Source organism: Lactuca serriola, chromosome 1, assembly GCF_051521515.1.
Source record: "Lactuca serriola cultivar US96UC23 chromosome 1, Lser_US96UC23_V15, whole genome shotgun sequence".
Taxonomy (NCBI): Eukaryota; Viridiplantae; Streptophyta; class Magnoliopsida; order Asterales; family Asteraceae; genus Lactuca; species Lactuca serriola.
Window position 1 is genome coordinate 118,285,289 of NC_136408.1, and position 20,000 is coordinate 118,305,288.

The window sequence follows — 20,000 nt, forward strand, 5'->3', positions numbered from 1 at the left end:
TGGTGATGGTGGTAGTGATGGTGATGGTGATGGTGGTGATGGTGGTGATGGTGATGGTGATGGTGATGATGGTGATGGTGATGGTGGTGGTGATGGTGATAGTGATGGTGATGGTGGTGTGATGATGGTGATAGTGATGATGGTGGTGGTAGTGATGGTGATGGTGATGGTGGTGATGGTGGTGATGGTGATGATGGTGATGGTGATAGTGGTGGTGATGGTGATAGTGATGATGGTGGTGATGGTGATAGTGATGGTGATGGTGATGGTGGTGTGATGATGGTGGTGGTGATGATGGTGGTGATGGTGATGGTGATGGTGATGGAGATGGTGATGGTGGTGAATAGGTGGTGATGGTAGTGGCGGTGGTAGTGGTGGTGGTGATGGTGATGGTGATGGTGATGGTCATGGTGATGGTGATGGTGATGGTGATGGTAATGGTGATGGTGATGGTGATGTTAATGTTAATATTGATGTTGATGGTGATGGTGATGGTGATGGTGATGGTGATGGTGATGGTGATGGTGGTGGTGATGGTGATGTTGATATTGATGTTGATGGTAATGGTGATGGTGATGGTGATGGTGATGGTGATAACGGTGATAGTGATGGTGATGACGGTGGTGATGGTGGTGGTGGTTGTGGTGGTGATGGTGATGATGATGATGATGATGATGGTGGTGGTGATGGTGGTGATGATGGTGATGATGATGATCATGGTGATGATGATGATGATGATGATAGTGATGATGATGTTGATGTTGTTGATGATGATGTATATGAGTTTGTGAGATGTATGTGAACGTATTCATAAGCATTATAGTGTTAAACAACTAAATGAGCAATGGATCTCATATGTATACACGACTTTATAAATGATATTAATAGCTATAGATTGGTGAAAATATAGATAATCATGTATAATAGAGGTATGAAAAAAATGGAGCGAAAAAAAACGACGTTTAGTGCCCGAAAAATCAAAAATAAGAAAAATCCGTAGCAAATCCGTAGCTAATTAGCTACGGAATAGCTACGGAATTCTAACGGAAAGCATATTCCGTAGCTAATCCGTAGTTAATTACCTACGGATTAGCTACGGAATATGTTTTCCGTTAGAATTCCGTAGCTAATTAGCTACGGATTTGCTACGGATTTTTCTTATTTTTGATTTTTCGGGCACCAAACGTCGTTTTTTTCGCTCCATTTTTTTCACATCTCTATTATACATGATTATCTATATTTTCACCAATTTATAGCTATTAATATCATATATAAAGGCGTGTATACATACAAGATCCATTGCTCGTTTAGTGGTTTAACACTATAATGCTTATGAATACGTTCACATACATCTCACAAACACGTATACATACACATATACACATACACATATACCACAACTCATTCATGTATATAAATATATATAAAAAAAACATAATCCATCAGAAGTTGGTGAAAAATATAGGCATTACAATGTTAAACTGTGAAACGAGTACTTGATCCCGAAAGGGTACACGACTTTATGAACGATATTAATAGCTATAAGTTGGTGAAAATATAGATAATCATCTATAGTAGAGGTGTGAAAAAAACGAAGCGAAAAAAACGACGTTTGCTGCCCGAAAAATCAAAAATAAGAAAAATCCGTAGCTAATCCGTAGCTACTTAGCTACGAATTAGCTACGGAGTTCTAACGGAAAGCATACTCCGTAGCTAATCTGTAGGTAAATAGTATTTGTAGGTATCCCGTAGCCATTCCGTAGCTAATTAGCTACGGAATAGCTACGGATTAGCATATGTAGCTATTTTGTAGCAATTCCGTAGCTATTCCGTTACTAAATTAGGGCATCCCATTCTGTAGCTAATCCGTAGTAATTCCGTAGCTAATTAGCTACGGAAATTTTCCGTAGCTATTTTCCGTAGGAAAACCCTATGTTTTCTAGTAGTGATTGTGATTGAAATCTACCATTTGGCCTACTAGCAAAGCAAATTGTAATACTAGTAGATATAATAAGAAGAAAAGAGTGATGCACATGGGGTGTCCTACAATGGGGGCAACTACCCCACAAAAAAAATATTCATTAAAAAATAGGTTTTTTTTTTAAAAAAAATAATTATATTTTAACACTTCAAAATTATGTATTTTGACTCTTCAAAAAAATTTGCCCCCAATAAAAAAGTTATAAAAAAATTTGCCCCCTCTTTGGAAAATCCTTGGGTCCGCCCCTGGTGATGCATGTCTAAAATAGGAGAGTGGTTTCTAAAATAAAAAGTCATGGTGAGCTTGGTCGTTTTATTTCCCAAAATGAAAAGATTATGTCTTCCGACCAGGTTACCTTCTTGTTTTGTTGTCAATATTTAATTGGGTAGGAGAATTGGTAGGAAGAAAAATTAGGAGGATATTTAATTTCTCTTTGTTGAATGGATGAAAATTTTTATACAACGACCATGACTATTGGTTTTATAGTTGTAACTATATTTATAATGATAATTATTATTATTCTTATATCTGTCTTTTAGTTTACAATAAAATTCCTTGCAGAGTGCATCCAAGAAACTTGATTAGGCAATGCGCGATTTTTTCCGGCAACTACAAGGGAACCGCTGAACCTCTAAGGGTCCCAGGTTTTGAGCTTAATATAACAGTATATAATTATTTGGCCATGAAAAATCACTAAAATGGCTAATGAAATTTATGAAGAAGAACTAGAAGACCGCTTTCCAAAGAGCTTAATATAACAGTATATAATATTATTCAGGAAAGATGTCACAATTCTTATTAAGAGAAACATTGAAACATAAGCAACATACAAATGTACGTTTCATAAACAAACGTACCGATGATGCAAAATCTGTTGGTAATATATCATCATCATCCAATACCACATTATCATCTGTTGGTACTGTATCTGCCCCAACATTTGTTTCACATGTTGGTACTATGGGTGCCACATCATCAACACATGAATCATCCACCCAATCATCCTTGCCTACATCATCTAACCAATCATCTGTATCTACATCTGTCCAATCATCTACACCTGCATCTACTACATCATCTATACCTAGATCCACAACAAATGGTAGTGAATCGGTTGAGGAAAATATTGGGATTCAACATCAAGGGTATTTACTTGGATCTACTGGACTGGATGCGCGTCTATATATTGGAGTGCGAGATAAGGAGTAAGTTAAAATACTTACATTTTTATCAACATTGATCTTCATGATTTTTACAATGTTGTTAATTTTTTCGTTTGTAGGTTATTTCCTTCGGGACCATGTTCTTCCATTATTTATGAATCCTTTGGTGAAAGACCTGATTTAAACGGGTATAGCTGGGCAACTTTAAGTGACGAGACAAAACTCTTTTATTGGGACGAGTTTCATGTATGTATCTCGTTTATGCAATTATTAGGTACTCATTAACTAAAAAACTCATCTATATATTTTGTATTGTAGAAAAAGTGCCATTGGGATGATGCAAAAACTCCGTTAGTCCAAGCTTGTTGGGAAAATAAGGCAAAGGAAAGATATAGACAATATATCTACAATATAAGCTCAAAATGGAAAAAGTCGACTCTAAAAAAAACCAGTTAATATAACATCAGAAGTGTGGACATCCTGGACTGCAAGATGGAGTACTGAAGACTTCAAGAAGAAATCAGAACAAAACAAAAAAAAAATAGGCGTAGAGGTGTAGTTGATGGACAAGCCCTTTCTACGCATACCGGTGGCTCGGCTTCTCATTCCAAGATTGCTTCTGATTTAGTAAGTACTCATTTAATTTTATATTATATCAATCTACTTTCATTTAATTTTATCTAGTTCTATTTTGATTTTTATAAGGACTAAGCCTAAATGCATAAAATAGCAATCTACTTTCTTTTAGTTTTATATTATAGCATTCTAGTTCCATTTTTATTTTTAAAAGGACTAAGCATAAATACATAAAATAGCAATGTACTTTCATTTAGTTGTATGTTATAGTTTTTCTAGTTCCATTTTGATTTGTAAGAGGACTAATCCTAAAAAGTATGTTATTTTATTTTTCATTTTTAAAGAGTGGAGCCTAAATGCAAAAAATAGCAATCTACTTTCATTTACTTTTATATCATAACAATCTAGTTCCATTTTGATTTTTAAATGGGTTTAGCCCAAAAGTAAGTTGCTATTTTTTCATTTTTAAATATCTAAGCCTAAATGTAAAAATAACAATCTACTTTAATATTGATTTTTTTTGTATATATGTAGAAGAAGCTTTGGGGACATGATCCGGCACACCATGAACTATTCTTGTATACACACACTAAGAATCACGATGGAGTGACTTTTTTAGTTGACAAAGCTAAAAAAATTCATGTAAGTTTTATTTTTAATAATTTCATGTAAGTTTTATTTTGATTTTTTGTATAAGTTTTATCTCAACACAATTATAAAATTATAGGATGATTTTATGGAACAATGTGATCGGTTGGAAGCAATAGGAGAGGAAATTGATGAGAACAATGTGATCTGTAGCAATTAGCTACGGAATTTTCTATGGACCAAATGGCTACGGAATTTGCTACGGAACAAAATAGATACGGAATTTGCTACAGAATTCATTATTACGAAATTGTGATGGAATTGTGTTGTAGTTGAAATGCTACGGATAGATGTCATAGCAAGGACCATAGCAAAATTGCTACGGAACTATAATTTCGTAGTTAAACATTTTGCTACAAGAAATTTTACTATGGAATCTCATTGGCAAATTCCGTAGCAACTTCCGTAGTTATTTAGGTTTAGCTATGGAATTACATCATTTTGCTACGGAATTTTTCCGTAGTTAAATCGAAATTTTCTTGTGGTGATCTAAGCACCATTATTGCATGTATTTTAAATTTTATTAAACACAATATGACAACCCATAACGTGTGAATCTGTTCGGTAGGGGGATTTAGTTTTATTTTTTCACAAGACTTAATTCAGGTCAACTGTCTATGATATTTTTTTTACATCACCTAAATGGCTATATAGGTAATTAAAAAGCTATAAATTCTGTAAGCAAACTCAGTTGTGTTTAATATTTCACAGACTCAGCCATACAAAGCCACCAATTAATATCAGAAAACAATGTCTTCCTCAAGGGTTCAACTTCAACTAGAACACTTTCGAATTCCACTGTAGGAGATTCTCCATGCAACTCAAAACTTCGGTGCAGAAAATCTGATTGGAAATGGTGGGTTCGGAAATGTCTACAAAGGACAACTCTCCAAGCGCTGGCAAAACCGTTCTGTGGCGGTCAAGCGCTTTGATCTGCAAGGTTATCAAGGACATCATGAGTTCGTTTATGAGCTTGAGATGTTTTCCAAAATCCAACATCAAAACATCATTCCCTTCATTGGTTACTGTGATGAAGACAATGAGTTGATTCTAGTCTACGAATATGCAGTGAATGGAAGCCTTGATGATTATCTCCAAAATCCGGAAAAGAGGAGTCGCCTATCTTGGGCACAACGCCTGAAGATTTGTATAGGAGCAGCAAGAGGACTCGAGTATCTTCACTCAGGTCTTGGGGTTTACAGAATAGTACATAGAAATGTGAAGAGCGCAAGCATATTATTAGACGAAAATCTGGAAGCAAAAATTTGTGATTTTGGTTTTTCAAGAAAAGTCCCCACAAATGTTCAGCAACATACACAAATGTATACAAAAATTGCAGGTAGCAATTTCTACATCGACCCAATATACTATGAAAGAGGGAGGATCAGCAAAGAATCAGACATATACTCATTTGGTGTGGTACTTTTTGAACTGTTGACTGGGATGATGGCTTATCACCTAAAGACGATCGGCGATCTTAACCCAGAACCTTTGATGAACCTGGTACGAGACTACCAAGATGAGGAGCTGGAAAAGTTAATTGATCCGTATATGATAACTCAAATAGATGCTCGTTCTTTTCATAAGTTTGAAGAAATTGCATACCAGTGCATCAATTTAAAATTAAAGGAACGCCCTACGGCAAACCAGATCATCGAGTGGATTAAGATAGCACTGGATTTTCAAGTAAGTCATTATATTCGATAGTTTGAATAACATCTAGTTTCACATGATAGAATTAAAACAATAAAACTTTTGAATTAAATCATGTTTCACAAAATTAAAAGAAGAAAACTACGATGTGAGTTAAGATCACATGATAAATAAAGTTTTAGGTGGAAAAACCAAATCATAAGGGGTGTACGTTCTGAGCAGGGCCGGTCCATAGGTTTTTTATGCCCCGGGCAAAAAAGCATAATGATGCCCTTATTATAATAAAAACATAGAATTATAAAACTAAAAAAAAAACTATTTTTATTTATATATAAGGTGATACTTCTATAATATACTCTACATACATGAGGACATAACAAAATAGGTTTAAAATACATAAATTTAAGGTACAATCATGATGGAAAAATCTAAAACTGAACAATTAAATGCGATTCAACAATTAACTTTGTGGTACATGATGAAATAAAAATACATTACATGTAAAGGTCCCAAGATTATACAAATAGGGAGCTGGTTAGCACTTACAACAACTAAACACCAAAAAAAGGCTATAAACAAGTCAACTAAGAGATTTGAGAATAACACCAAAACTGAGAGAAGCGCCAATTATGACAATGAACTTTTAGGAAAATTACTTTGCTAAACCACTTACCACAACGAACTTTGTAAAAACACAACTGACTATAAAATCAAGCAACCTAAGTTTACTGATTTTAAACTAAATTTGAATGCATCAAACTTCAAGTCTCGACATTAACACCTTCAATCAGTATATTCAACCTATGTGATTATAAAGACACATAGAAATAACAATAAAATTGAGAGCAACACCAATTATGATAATAAAGAGCACTAAAAATTCCACCCCAAACAAGCTGCCATAAACTGTCCAATAAACCTTTAACAATCTAACCATAGTAACAAATTTAACAATTTTTTGTTCTATTAAGAGAGAAATCAGCAAACACCATGTGTATATTCAAACAAAACTGACAAAAATTAATCTAATGAACATTTATTCGAGAGAAGTTGAGATAACGAGGCTTCAAAATTCCGGTGATACGAGACTAAAGAGACATCCTTGAGTGCTGAGATTTTCCGTATCTGAAATAGTCATCTATCGTTGCAAGTTGCAACTTATGAATTGTCTAAGATTAGTACAATGTCTCGCCTCATGAAGCGTGATTATTGGCGAAAACTGATGTGGAGTTGGAGTTGGGCAGATTAAGAAGGAAAATATTGGCGGAAACCGAGAGAAGAAAGAACACTGTGGGCAGATTAAGAAGGAAAATATGAGGATTAAATTTCTTAGGCTGAGAGTGAGGGAAGAAAGAGCACCGTGAGTTTTATAAAGATCAACGACTATGTCCGTAATCGTTTGAATATCGAAACGCCTCGTCTTCTTCAACAACAATTATCCGGCATGCGTTGTTACTGAGGGGACCGAAGAGTCATGCCTTCCCAATACACTTCAATTTGCCGCCTAATGTTTAGGTATAGAACAAATGCATGGTCGGCTGCCTTCTTTGACTGCACTTGCTTTAGTTGCATTGGATCAATAAAATGCCTTAAATAACATATACCTAAAAGGCCTATAAAATCTGATGCGCTCTCCCACATAACCCTTTGAATTATTGTCTAATTGTTATTTATTTTATAATTTGATTACGTACTAGCTAGCTAGTTGTAACTTATAACATGGTTTATTCACATCACCACATGTCATTTGTGATGCAATCATGGCCATATTAGTTTAATTCATGTTCGTTTTAATACTTGATGGTACTAAATATCTTCTTTTTAGTTTGTATATGTACAACCCGACTCATATATCATTTAATACGAATTTGAAGTTAGCTGCTCCCATTGTAATAAAAGCATGGTTTTCAAAGAAAGTATGCCACATGCTCTTTTTAAGAGCTACTTACTTAGTCGTTGTGGTTAGTGGCAAATCTAAGATTCAAGCACACGTGTGTCCAAAACCGCGTGATATGGAAAAAACAAATCATCATAAATTAAATTTAGTTACTAGAATTGGTTGTGCTAATAAAATTTAAAACGAATATAAAATTACCTTTTAGTTATGTTTTTAAAGTATTTTTTATCGGTTTTCACTCTTCTTTCTGTTTATTTTTCTCATCTTGCATGTTATTTTCTCTTGTAGTCTTCAAATCTAAATGAATTATATATATATATATATATATATATATATATATATACACCTTAAAAACCATTTATAAGATTTTGCTAATTTTAAGAGGTACAACATTCTATGCGATATATACAATCAATTTATGCATATAATCTTATCGGTTCAATAGTTGACAAAGTCAAACTCAAAGTCGAGATAAGAAATTAAGTTGAGTTCTTATCCATTAGTTGAATACCTTAATACCGAACTCCCCTTAATCACGACCTTATCTCCTTCTTCTGGGAACCATCTCCTATAAATGATGTGCTCCTCCAATTTCATCAGCCTCCACTCCACAACCGGTTTACCGAAGATCTTCACCATCATAACCACTCATGCCATCTCCAACCCCCGTCAACCACAACTGCCTGAAAATTGCATCACCGAGAAGCACCAACCACCAAATTGTTGCCCTTATACCCCAAACACCACCATCATCCAAGAACAACCACCGCCACCATCGCGCTTCAGCTTCCATCAACGAAGACACCCAGCAAACTGAAATTTTTGCCATTATCTCGGCATTCTAGGCCTTCCTTCCCCTATTTTCGGCGTCACAACTCCTTATATTCAAATATGTATCTCTCTAAAGTCACATTTTTTCTCATCTTCTAACTTCTTTAAACCCTAGATCCCCTTTGTGATATGTAGCCATCACAACCCTCCTCCGTCGTACAACCAACTCACCGCCATCAAATCAAGCACTAAAAATCACACTTAATCTCGATTTTAAGCGCTAAACTGCTCTCTCGATTTCGATGTTCTGCAAATTGGAGATAAGATATGATTTCAAGCCCTAAAACTCTCCTACAATTTCATTTTTTTTTTCTTTTCCTCTTTAGATTTGTTAAATACGCATAAATTTCTGTTACATGCTTTTTCGTTTGATGTAAAGACTTGGATTTGTCTTGAATTGCATTTAATTGTAACTAATGGTTTTTTATTGCAAATTTGTTCCCATATATTCTAGTTCCATCTTTTGGGTTTTGTTATTTAGCATTTTCTGACCGATTCACTTATAATTTCCACAATCATGTACAGATGCTACCACCAAGGTTTTCTTTCTCTCTTTCTCTCTCTATATGTGTTTCGTGCTATTACTGTTTTGCAATAATAGACACTGTAACGCCTGTGTTTCCGGGCTTGCCATTTTTAGCAATGCAATAATCTAGGTTAACCTTTGTAACCCGTTTTGAAATAATAAGAGTCTATTATTTGAGTATTATGTGTTTTGTGCTTAATTGCTTAATTATGTGGTTTGATTAGTTAAGAATATAAATAAGCGTCAAAATTTAAGTATAAAATAAACTTGATATCTTTGGATAATGTTGTAGTAGTTGAAACGAGGTTTCCGAATATATATAGAACGCCCAAATCTGACTTCGTATGAGGAAGTTATGATTTATCGAAGTTTCGGCTTAGCGGTATGCAACCTGAAATACTCGATTTGAGATCGAGCGGTTTTTAGCCGAAGCAATCTAAACGAGACTCGAAGATCTCGTTGTTGGTATTGAAGCGATAAAAAGTTAGGCGAGAACGGACGTCAAACGAAGAAGTTATGAATTTATAACGAAATTTTCTGTCCCGACCCCCTATAAATAAATAATAAAAATAAAGTCAAAATTAGCCGGCGGAGTCTAAACGAAAGTTGTAGAGCGTAGTCTCACCTTCGCGTGGATATAAAGAACGTCGAAAACGGAGTTCGTATGAGAGAGAGATATGAATTTTCGAAGTTTAATAAATATTTAATATTTTTTTTTTATTAAACCTCCGATATTATCCGAAGGGGAGTCAGCCGACCTATCCGAAGTACGCCCTGCGTACAGCGAAGGGTGACGAAGCAGCACTCGAGTACCTCCGATGACGCATGCACTTACGAACCGAGGCGTACGCCCCGCGTAACCCCGAGGCCCGGCCTCTATAAAAGAGGATCCGAAGGCAGCTCTTTTCTTTTGCAATTTCATCATTCTCTCTAGTCTTTTGCCTCGTTTTGCGTGCCGTTTATACCCCGAAGCCTCGGTATCATTCTCGAGCCCCGAAGCAAGTCCCGAGGTCCCGAAGATCCCGAGAAGTGCGATTCCCGAGCCGAAGCTCTACCCGTGAGAAGTTCGATTTTTGTAGAGATCTTCCAGATCTGCTGAGGATTACTACATTTGCAAGCCGTGGTGCTGCCCGATCGTCTTCTGATCAAGTGAGTGTGTAGTTACTTTCATTCCAACACAATATTATGAAGTATTTTATATAAAATACGTGCTATGTGTATATATTTTGTTGTTATATGTGTGAATGTATATCCACTCTCTTCTATCTTATAGATCTGATTATTTCTCTATGAAATACGTGTTATGTGTGTGTGCCTCATCTGTTATGTGGAAAATGTATTGATTGAGCATGCTATACAGGTTTTGAAAATATGTATAAAAATGTATATTTTATCTACTAATATGTTGGGTAGAACATGGGTAGATAGTTGGTGTGTAATAAACAGATGAGAGGCCTCGATGTTGTTTTGATCCAGTCATCTAGCGGAATTTAGATGACGACCACGGACTTTTCTAGACAGTCTAGTGGAACACTAGCAGGCTCATAACCTGTAGGTGTTAATGAACTTGGGTGTTCATTCGCTGTATTCCATCCCCCCCATGGTTGCCTTATTTGACTTATATTGCTGAGGAACCCCCGAAGCATGTGTAGTCGCCCCGATGAAATATTCTTAGACTAGGTCCCTTGTGTTAGTTATTTTAGGGACATAAAGTGAGAATAACGGGAATGAGTAATTGGGTTATTGTTGGTTGGTGGATATTAAATATAATTATTTATTGTGGGTTGAAAACCCTATATGCTCACCAGGCTCCCAAGTCTGACCCACTCAGTTGATTTGTTTTACAGGAAGTGGCGCAAGAGCTTAAGATGGGCGAATCATCAAGTTGTTTTGTTTGCAAGTCTGTATATGTATATATTTGTTAAATGACTTGTAATGCTATCGTTTATGCTTTATGATTTGTATCGGAACATGACATCCCGACTTTTGATTATGAAATGAAATCATATTTCTTTATGAAATGTTTTTGATAAATATCTATTTTATCATGTTTTGTTTTTGGGAACAAATTCCGCATCTCTTTTAAAACTAAAAGGATTTACTCTGAAAATGTTTAAAAAGCATAAATGAAATCGGTCTTTTCTGCCCAAGATTTTTGGGTTTGTCACAGTTGGTATCAGAGCATTAGTTTAAGCGAACTAGAAAATTTGTAGGATTTCTAGACTTAAACTTAGAATGCTAAGTGGAATTTTGAGATGTGTGTCTGTTATATTTTAGACACGAGCACTGGTTTCTTTTAGGAAAATTGCCTAAAATGCTTTTATGTGCTAATTGTTATATGTTGCCATACATGATATTATCTGTCGGATCTATGGTCTGTTGCCGACCGGATCTAGAGACCTTATGTGTGTAGGATTCTAAGCGTACGTCTACGATATTAGAACTAGCATGTAAATGTTTCGGAGTGATAAGGATGATTTGAATATCTATCGTGATTGAAGATCTAATTTCACCTTATTCGGTGTGTAGATCAAAAATGGTGAGAACAAGAAGTGGAGATGGAAATGCTGATGAAAACAGGAATCAACCACCCGTGATTGAACAAATACCTATCGTAGTAGCAGCACCTGAGCCGATAACAATGGCTGGTGTACAATTGATTATTCAAACAATGTTGGATCGTCAAATGGAGGAGACTAGGCGGTTGCTTCAATAGAATCGTGAAGAACTATCAATTCGTATGGAAGAGCTTGAATTAAATGAAGGGCACTCGGAAGGTGGAAACTTCAACGGATCTGTTGGTCAAGCCAACCCACCGGTAGATAGACAAAACAACCATGATAGAAGGAATGATGGAATGGGATGCAAGTACAAGGACTTTCTAACTTGCAAACCATCGACCTTCAATGGAAAGGAGGATCCGATTGGAGTTATGGATTGGATCTCAAAAATGGAATTGGCCTTCATGACTTGTGGCTGCAAAGGCAAGTTGCAGACTATCTATGCAGTGCGTCAGTTCCGAGGTGGAGCCGTTCGTTGGTGGAACACTCTAGGGAAGACTTTAAGCCCTAATGAGCCACTACAGTTGTCATGGGCAGAATTCTTGGTGCAGTTCAAACGCAAGTTCTGCTCGGCTCAAAATCTGTTGGAACTAGAGAACAAGTTTCTGACATTGACGAAAGGCAGCATGTCAGTTGATGAATACACTAATAACTTTACAGATAAGATGGAGTTTGCTTTGCGCATCGTTCCAGATGAGCTGACAAAGGTGGACCGGTATGCGAAGGGACTCCCATGGGAATATGAGGTGCCAGTACGTCAGGCACATACTCTAGAGGCAGCTATTTGGGCTGCCAAGTCTGTTGAGAACATGATTAAGGGGAGAACCACCGACAAGGTTGAGGTTGGTGAGAAGAGAAAGTTTGAGGGAACATCTGGTTCCGGTAAGAGAAGCAAATTTTCGAAATCTGATTCGAAAAAGTTTGGAGGAAAAGGAGGCGAAGCGAAATGGTGTGATAAGTGTAAGAAAAAGCACTTTGGGAAGTGTAGTGAGGATGTCACCTGCTACAAGTGTGGGAAGATTGGGCATTTTGCCAATGAGTGTCCGAACAACAAAAGGATGTGTTTTGGTTGTAATGAAGAGGGGCACATTTTGAGAGACTGTCTGAAAAAGAAGGAGGCAGCTAGACCCAACATTCCGCCAAAGCCAAAGGCGAGAGCATTCCAGATGACACTGGAAGCTGCTAAAGATGAAGCTGATGTCGCTTCATGTACCTTTCTCGTAAACGAATTACCTGCTCAAATTTTGTTTGATTCTGGAGCCAACTACTCCTTTATTTCGCATGAGTTTGGTAGAAAACTAGCTTTGCCTATTGATAGACTAGATGATACTTTATTAGTCAAAGTTGCTAGTGGCAAATTTGTACCTGTTAGCCATCGTATGAAAAACATCTTAATCGACCTTAATGGGAATAAGTTTCACGAGGAAATATTGCCTATCGAAATTAATGGTTTCGACATCGTTTTGGGAATGGATTGGCTTAGCGCCAATGACGCCGAGATATTGTGCAAGAAGAAGATAGTTAAAGTAAACCCGCCTGGGAAAGATTCGTTTATGGTGTATGGGGACAAACGCCGAGTGAATTCTGGAATCATTTCTCTAATGAAAGCCAGAAAGTGTTTGACCAAGGGATGTACATCATATTTAGCATTCGTGATTGATGCTAAGAAGGAAAAGAAGGTGATGCAAAGTATTCCAGTGGTGTGTCACTATCCGGAAGTATTTCCCGAAGATCTTCCCGGATTACCGCCTGATAGACAAGTGGAGTTTAGAATAGACTTGTTGCCAGGGATGACGCCAATAGCAAAAGCACCTTACCGATTAGCACTGACGGAGATGAAAGAGCTAATGATGCAACTTCAGGAGTTATTGGACAAAGGTTTCATTAGACCTAGTTCATCGCCCTGGGGAGCTCCGGTGTTATTCGTAAAGAAGAAAGATGGAAGTATGAGAATGTGCATCGATTACAGAGAGTTGAACAAGGCAACAATAAAGAATAGATATCCGTTGCCAAGGATTGATGACCTATTTGATCAATTGCAAGGTTCGAGCTATTTCTCGAAGATCGATCTTAGGTCAGGATATCATCAGCTAAAAGTAAGAGAGCAAGATATCGAGAAGACTGCATTCATAATTAGATATGGACACTATGAGTTCTTGGTTATGTCGTTTGGACTGACCAATGCTCCAGCAGCATTCATGGATTTAATGAACAGGGTTTGTAATCCGTTCCTTGATAAATTTGTGATAGTGTTCATAGATGATATTCTGATTTACTCGAAAAGCCAGGAGGAACATGGCAGACACTTGCGAGAAGTGTTAGAAGTCTTGAAGAAGGAGAAGTTGTATGCGAAGTTCTCCAAATGTGATTTTTGGATTCGAGAAGTCCAATTCTTGGGTCACGTGGTCAACCAAGAAGGGATAATGGTTGATCCAGCGAAGATCGAAGCTGTGATGAAGTGGGAACAACCGAAAAGTCCCACGGAGATCCGAAGCTTTTTAGGATTAGCCGGATATTACCGAAGGTTTATCCAAGGCTTTTCTTCGATTGCTACTCCATTAACAACTTTGACCCACAAAGGAGCTACTTATGCTTGGAGTGATAAGATTAAAGAAGCATTCGAGAAACTAAAGAAGAAGCTATGCGAGGCACCAATACTTTCTCTACCCGATGGAGTTGAAGACTTCGCTGTTTATAGCGATGCGTCTGGGGTTGGATTGGGTTGTGTTTTGACCCAAAGAGAAAAGGTGATAGCATATGCGTCTCGACAGCTGAAAGAGCATGAAAAGAACTACCCGACTCATGATTTGGAGTTGGCAGCGGTAGTTTTCGCTCTGAAAATATGGAGGCATTACCTCTATGGAACGAAGTGCAAACTTTTTACTGATCATAAGAGTCTCCAATATCTCTTCAATTAGAAAGAGTTAAATATGAGGCAGCGACGCTGGCTAGAGTTACTCAAGGACTACGATTGTGAGATACTTTACCACCCTGGTAAAGCTAATGTTGTTGCTGATGCTCTCAGTCGGAAAGTCAATCTTGAAAGGAAAAGGCCAAGAGCATTGAGAATTGAAGTTGTCTCGACTATTCTGGAAAGTATAAAGAAAGCTCAAAGCGAAGCTTCTGAGAAGAATGACCGAAAGGAAGAACGTTTGGGCAAAACGTTGGTGTTCGGTGTAAACAGTCATGGACTGAAGGTGTTCCAAGATCGAATTTGGAGACCTAAGACAGGAGGAGTCAGAGATCTTCTGATGGAAGAAGCTCACAAGACCATGTACTCGATTCATCCCGGTAGCACTAAAATATATAGGGACCTAAAACCCTACTACTGGTGGCCGACGATGAAGCTTGATGTTGCAAAGTATGTGGCTGAGTGCGTGACTTGTGCGAGAGTCAAGACACAACATCAGAAACCATACGGGAGTTTAAAACCATTGCCTGTGCCTATGGGTAAGTGGGAAGACATTGCTATGGATTTTGTCACTAAACTGCCCAGAACAAAGAATGGTCACGACATGATTTGGGTGGTCGTTGATCGATTCACTAAGAGTGCGCATTTCATAGCGGCCAAGGAGAAGTGGTCTATGGAGAAGCTTGCGAATTCTTATGTGAAAGAAATTGTGAGGCTTCACGGTGTTCCGTTAACGATTGTATCGGATCGTGATAGCCGTTTCACCTCAAGGTTTTGGAAAAGTCTACAAGAGGAAATGGGTACCAAGTTATGTTTAAGTACAGCTTACCATCCGCAGACTGATGGTCAGAGCGAACGAACGATACAAACACTTGAAGATATGCTAAGAGCATGTACCTTGGAATTCCTAGGTAATTGGGATGAACATTTACCTTTGGTAGAATTTTCCTACAATAATAGTTTCCACTCGAGCATAAAGATGGCACCTTATCAAGCTTTGTATGGACAGAAGTATCGTACGCCGTCTTGTTGGCTTGAGGCTGGGGAAAAGCAGTTTATGGGTCCCGAAATGGTCCATCAAACTGCTGAGAAGTTGAAAGTGATCAGGGAAAAAATGTTAGCAGCGCAGGATCGTCAGAAGAGCTATGATGACAAAAAGCGAAGACCGATAACTTTTAAGGTTGGATATTCGGTTTTGCTTAAAGTCTCACCGTGGAAGGGACTTATAAGATTTGGTAAAAGGGGAAATTAAGTCCAAGGTTTATTGGACCGTTTAAAGTTCTTCAGAGGATTGGGAACCAAGCTTACAAGCTCGAACTACCATAAGAACTGAATGGGATTCAAAACACTTTTCATGTGTGTTATTTGAGGAAGTTCACGGGAGAAGTTCCCGATATAATTCCAATTTCTGAATTGAGAATTGTTGAAAACAAGAGGTTAATTAAAGAACCAGAGGCAATTGTTGACCGAAAGACTAAGAAGCTTCGACGCAAGATGGTCGAATTAGTACTTGTTCATTGGAAACATTCGAATGGGCCAAATCTCATTTGGGAAACGGAGAGTGACATGTTGAGTCGCTATCCGCATTTGTTTGTCGATGTGTGATTCCGGGGACGGAATCATTCTAAGGTGGGGAGAATTGTAACGCCTGTGTTTCCAGGCTTGCCATTTTTAGCAATGTAATAGTCTAGGTTAACCTTTGTAACCCATTTTGAAATAATAAGAGTCTATTATTTGAGTATTATGTGTTTTGTGCTTAATTGCTTAATTATGTGGTTTGATTAATTAGTTAAGAATATAAATAAGCGTCAAAATTTAAGTATAAAATAAACTTGATATCTTTGGATAATGTTGTAGTAGTTGAAACGAGGTTTCCGAATATATATAGAACGCCCAAATCTGACTTCGTATGAGGAAGTTATGATTTATCGAAGTTTCGGCTTAGCGGTATGCAGCCTGAAATACTCGATTTGAGATCGAGCGGTTTTTAGCCGAAGCAATCTAAACGAGACTCGAAGATCTCGTTGTTGGTATCGAAGCGATAAAAAGTTAGGCGAGAACGGACGTCAAACGAAGAAGTTATGAATTTATAACGAAATTTTCTGTCCCGACCCCCTATAAATAAATAATAAAAATAAATTCAAAATTAGCCGACGGAGTCTAAACGAAAGTTGTAGAGCGTAGTCTCACCTTCGTGTGGATATAAAGAACGTCGAAAACGGAGTTCGTATGAGAGAGAGATATGAATTTTCGAAGTTTAATAAATATTTAATATTTATTTTTTTTTATTAAACCTCCGATATTATCCGAAGGGGAGTCAGCCGACCTATCCGAAGTACACCCCGCGTACTGCTGTATGCCCTGCGTACAACGAAGGGTGACGAAGCAGCACTCGAGTACCTCCGATGACGCATGCGCTTACGAACCGAGGCGTACGCCCCGCGTAACCCCGAGGCCCAGCCTCTATAAAAGAGGATCCGAAGGCAGCTCTTTTCTTTTGCAATTTCATCATTCTCTCTAGTCTTTTGCCTCGTTTTGCGTGCCGTTTATACCCCGAAGCCTCGGTATCATTCTCGAGCCCCGAAGCAAGTCCCGAGGTCCCGAAGATCCCGAGAAGTGCGATTCCCGAGCCGAAGCTCTACCCGTGAGAAGTTCGATTTTTGTAGAGATCTTCCAGATCTGCTGAGGATTACTACATTTGCAAGCCGTGGTGCTGCCCGATCGTCTTCTGATCAAGTGAGTGTGTAGTTACTTTCATTCCAACACAATATTATGAAGTATTTTATATAAAATACGTGCTATGTGTATATATTTTGTTGTTATATGTGTGAATGTATATCCACTCTCTTCTATCTTATAGATCTGATTATTTCTCTATGAAATACGTGTTATGTGTGTGTGCCTCATCTGTTATGTGGAAAATGTATTGATTGAGCATGCTATACAGGTTTTGAAAATATGTATAAAAATGTATATTTTATCTACTAATATGTTGGGTAGAACATGGGTAGATAGTTGGTGTGTAATAAACAGATGAGAGGCCTCGATGTTGTTTTGATCCAGTCATCTAGCGGAATTTAGATGACGACCACGGACTTTTCTAGACAGTCTAGTGGAACACTAGCAGGCTCATAACCTGTAGGTGTTAATGAACTTGGGTGTTCATTCGCTGTATTCCATCCCCCCCATGGTTGCCTTATTTGACTTATATTGCTGAGGAACCCCCGAAGCATGTGTAGTCGCCCCGATGAAATATTCTTAGACTAGGTCCCTTGTGTTAGTTATTTTAGGGACATAAAGTGAGAATAACGGGAATGAGTAATTGGGTTATTGTTGGTTGGTGGATATTAAATATAATTATTTATTGTGGGTTGAAAACCCTATATGCTCACCAGGCTCCCAAGTCTGACCCACTCAGTTGATTTGTTTTACAGGAAGTGGCGCAAGAGCTTAAGATGGGCGAATCATCAAGTTGTTTTGTTTGCAAGTCTGTATATGTATATATTTGTTGAATGACTTGTAATGCTATCATTTATGTTTTATGATCTGTATCGGAACATGACATCCCGACTTTTGATTATGAAATGAAATCATATTTCTTTATGAAATGTTTTTGATAAATATCTATTTTATCATGTTTTGTTTTTGGGAACAAATTCTGCATCTCTTTTAAAACTAAAAGGATTTACTCTGAAAATGTTTAAAAAACATAAATGAAATCGGTCTTTTCTGGCCGAGATTTTTGGGGATGTCACAGACACACAGAGACCACTCACTCTAATTTTTGTTTAATTTGCTAAATTTTGTAGGAGGACTCAAAAATCAGAAAGTTAGAAGCTCACATGTGTGTTTATTCAAGTTTTATATTTTTCCAGGTGTGTATAACTAATGAAATAGATGGATTTACGTTTTTTTTAATAATGACTAAAACTTTGTGAGTTGCGTTACTTATTTCATATATTTTTCCAGGTTTATGTAACTAAGGAAATAGATGAATTCCATAGCTTTTCTTTCTCATCAGGAAAATAAGATGAAAACAAGTTTGTAAGAATCTAATTTTTTAAGACCATGTGGAGAGGCCAATTGAAGAGACGCCCTGGTGGGGATTTTAAGTAAATTACCTTACTTATTTCATATATTTGTTGATATGAATCTGTCCATTTATATGTGTATGGAATCTGATGGTAAGTTATCCTTGCAGCTACTGCCTTTTATATTTGATTTTTTTCTCTTTTGGTAGTCTTATCATTTCCTGCTTGCTGTTTTCAAGATTCATGCCCATATGGTGAATCTTGTAAGTATTTTCATCCCAAACAAGACTTGGTGAAATAGGAATGTGTAAGTATTTGCAGGCAAATCATTTTTAATTCTTTTTTTTTTTGCAGCTTTTTTTTTTAATTTGACTATAGCTTGCTTTAAGCCACATTAGAGTTTCAAATGTCTGTCTTTCCATTTAGTATTCCTATTTACCCTCCTTAACGTTTTTTCATATTGATTGTTTGTCAATTGTACATGATTTTATAGGGAACAAGGCTGGTGTAGTATATGTCAAATTGAATAAATGTCATTTGAAGGTTAGTGTTTGATGTTTAGAATGCATACCTCAACCTTTAACTCATATCCCTATATTAACATTCACTTTTTGGTTTCATATAGATATGAAACATGAAGCCGATAACTCTTTACTATAAGAAAACATATACACCAGACTCGAGGGAATGGTGCCGAGTTCATTGAGCTCCACCACATCCAAACAACCCTCCACCTCAATGATTGTTAAGTTGGCAGAAGAGAATGATCGGGATGCCGAGGGTGGATATATGTCAATTGGATTCCAACGGACTTTTCTAAATGCATTCAAGTATAAAATGGCTAAATATGCGTTAAAGTGTAAACCAAACATCAACTTTGAAATGGTTTTTCTACTTTAGATCAGACATTTAGTTTTTACCATTTTGCAATATCAAGGTTTGTTGGTATTTTTTTTTCGATCTTAAGGTAACATGTTTTTCTAATTATAATATCAGTTATACCATGTTTTAATGTTGTCAAAAATAACATATCTCATTTCTCCATTTTAAAAATATCCTATTTTTCATGCTTTTAGCATTGATAATCTATTTGAAACGACAAGTGGACTTGGTAAGGACAAAAACGAGTATTTTGGTTAGTTATGGAATCTTTTATCTAAAAGACTTATGTTTAAATATCAGACCTCATTTTTATTTAAATAAGTTATAGTTTAGCTTGAAA

At 37.0% G+C, this 20,000-nt stretch overlaps 1 protein-coding gene and 1 long non-coding RNA gene across 2 annotated transcripts; both read left to right on the forward strand.

The window, feature by feature from the left end:
• Positions 1–3,468: 3,468 nt before the first annotated feature.
• LOC145070669 (uncharacterized) lies at positions 3,469–4,501 on the forward strand. The gene is made up of 3 exons (XR_013690034.1): positions 3,469–3,771; positions 4,255–4,362; positions 4,448–4,501. It is a non-coding gene; the product is annotated as an uncharacterized LOC145070669 (long non-coding RNA).
• Positions 4,502–5,346: 845 nt separating this feature from the next.
• Positions 5,347–19,289, forward strand: LOC145060579 (putative receptor-like protein kinase At5g39000). Its single transcript, XM_079008228.1, has 4 exons — positions 5,347–6,054; positions 18,988–19,041; positions 19,157–19,186; positions 19,272–19,289. Exons 1-4 carry the CDS (start codon positions 5,347–5,349, stop codon positions 19,287–19,289), a joined length of 810 nt encoding a protein of 269 aa, XP_078864354.1.
• The last annotated feature ends 711 nt before the right edge of the window (positions 19,290–20,000 follow it).

What these genes read in the sequence shown, in the direction of transcription:
- LOC145060579 (XM_079008228.1), top strand. Translation starts at nt 5,347, where the DNA reads ATGTTTTCCAAAATCCAACATCAAAACATCATTCCCTTCATTGGTTAC. An exon ending in AGATAGCACTGGATTTTCAA is followed by an intron (nt 6,055 to 18,987) that starts GTAAGTCATTAT and finishes CTCTTTTGGTAG; the next exon opens with TCTTATCATTTCCTGCTTGC. An exon ending in ATGCCCATATGGTGAATCTT is followed by an intron (nt 19,042 to 19,156) that starts GTAAGTATTTTC and finishes ATTTGACTATAG; the next exon opens with CTTGCTTTAAGCCACATTAG.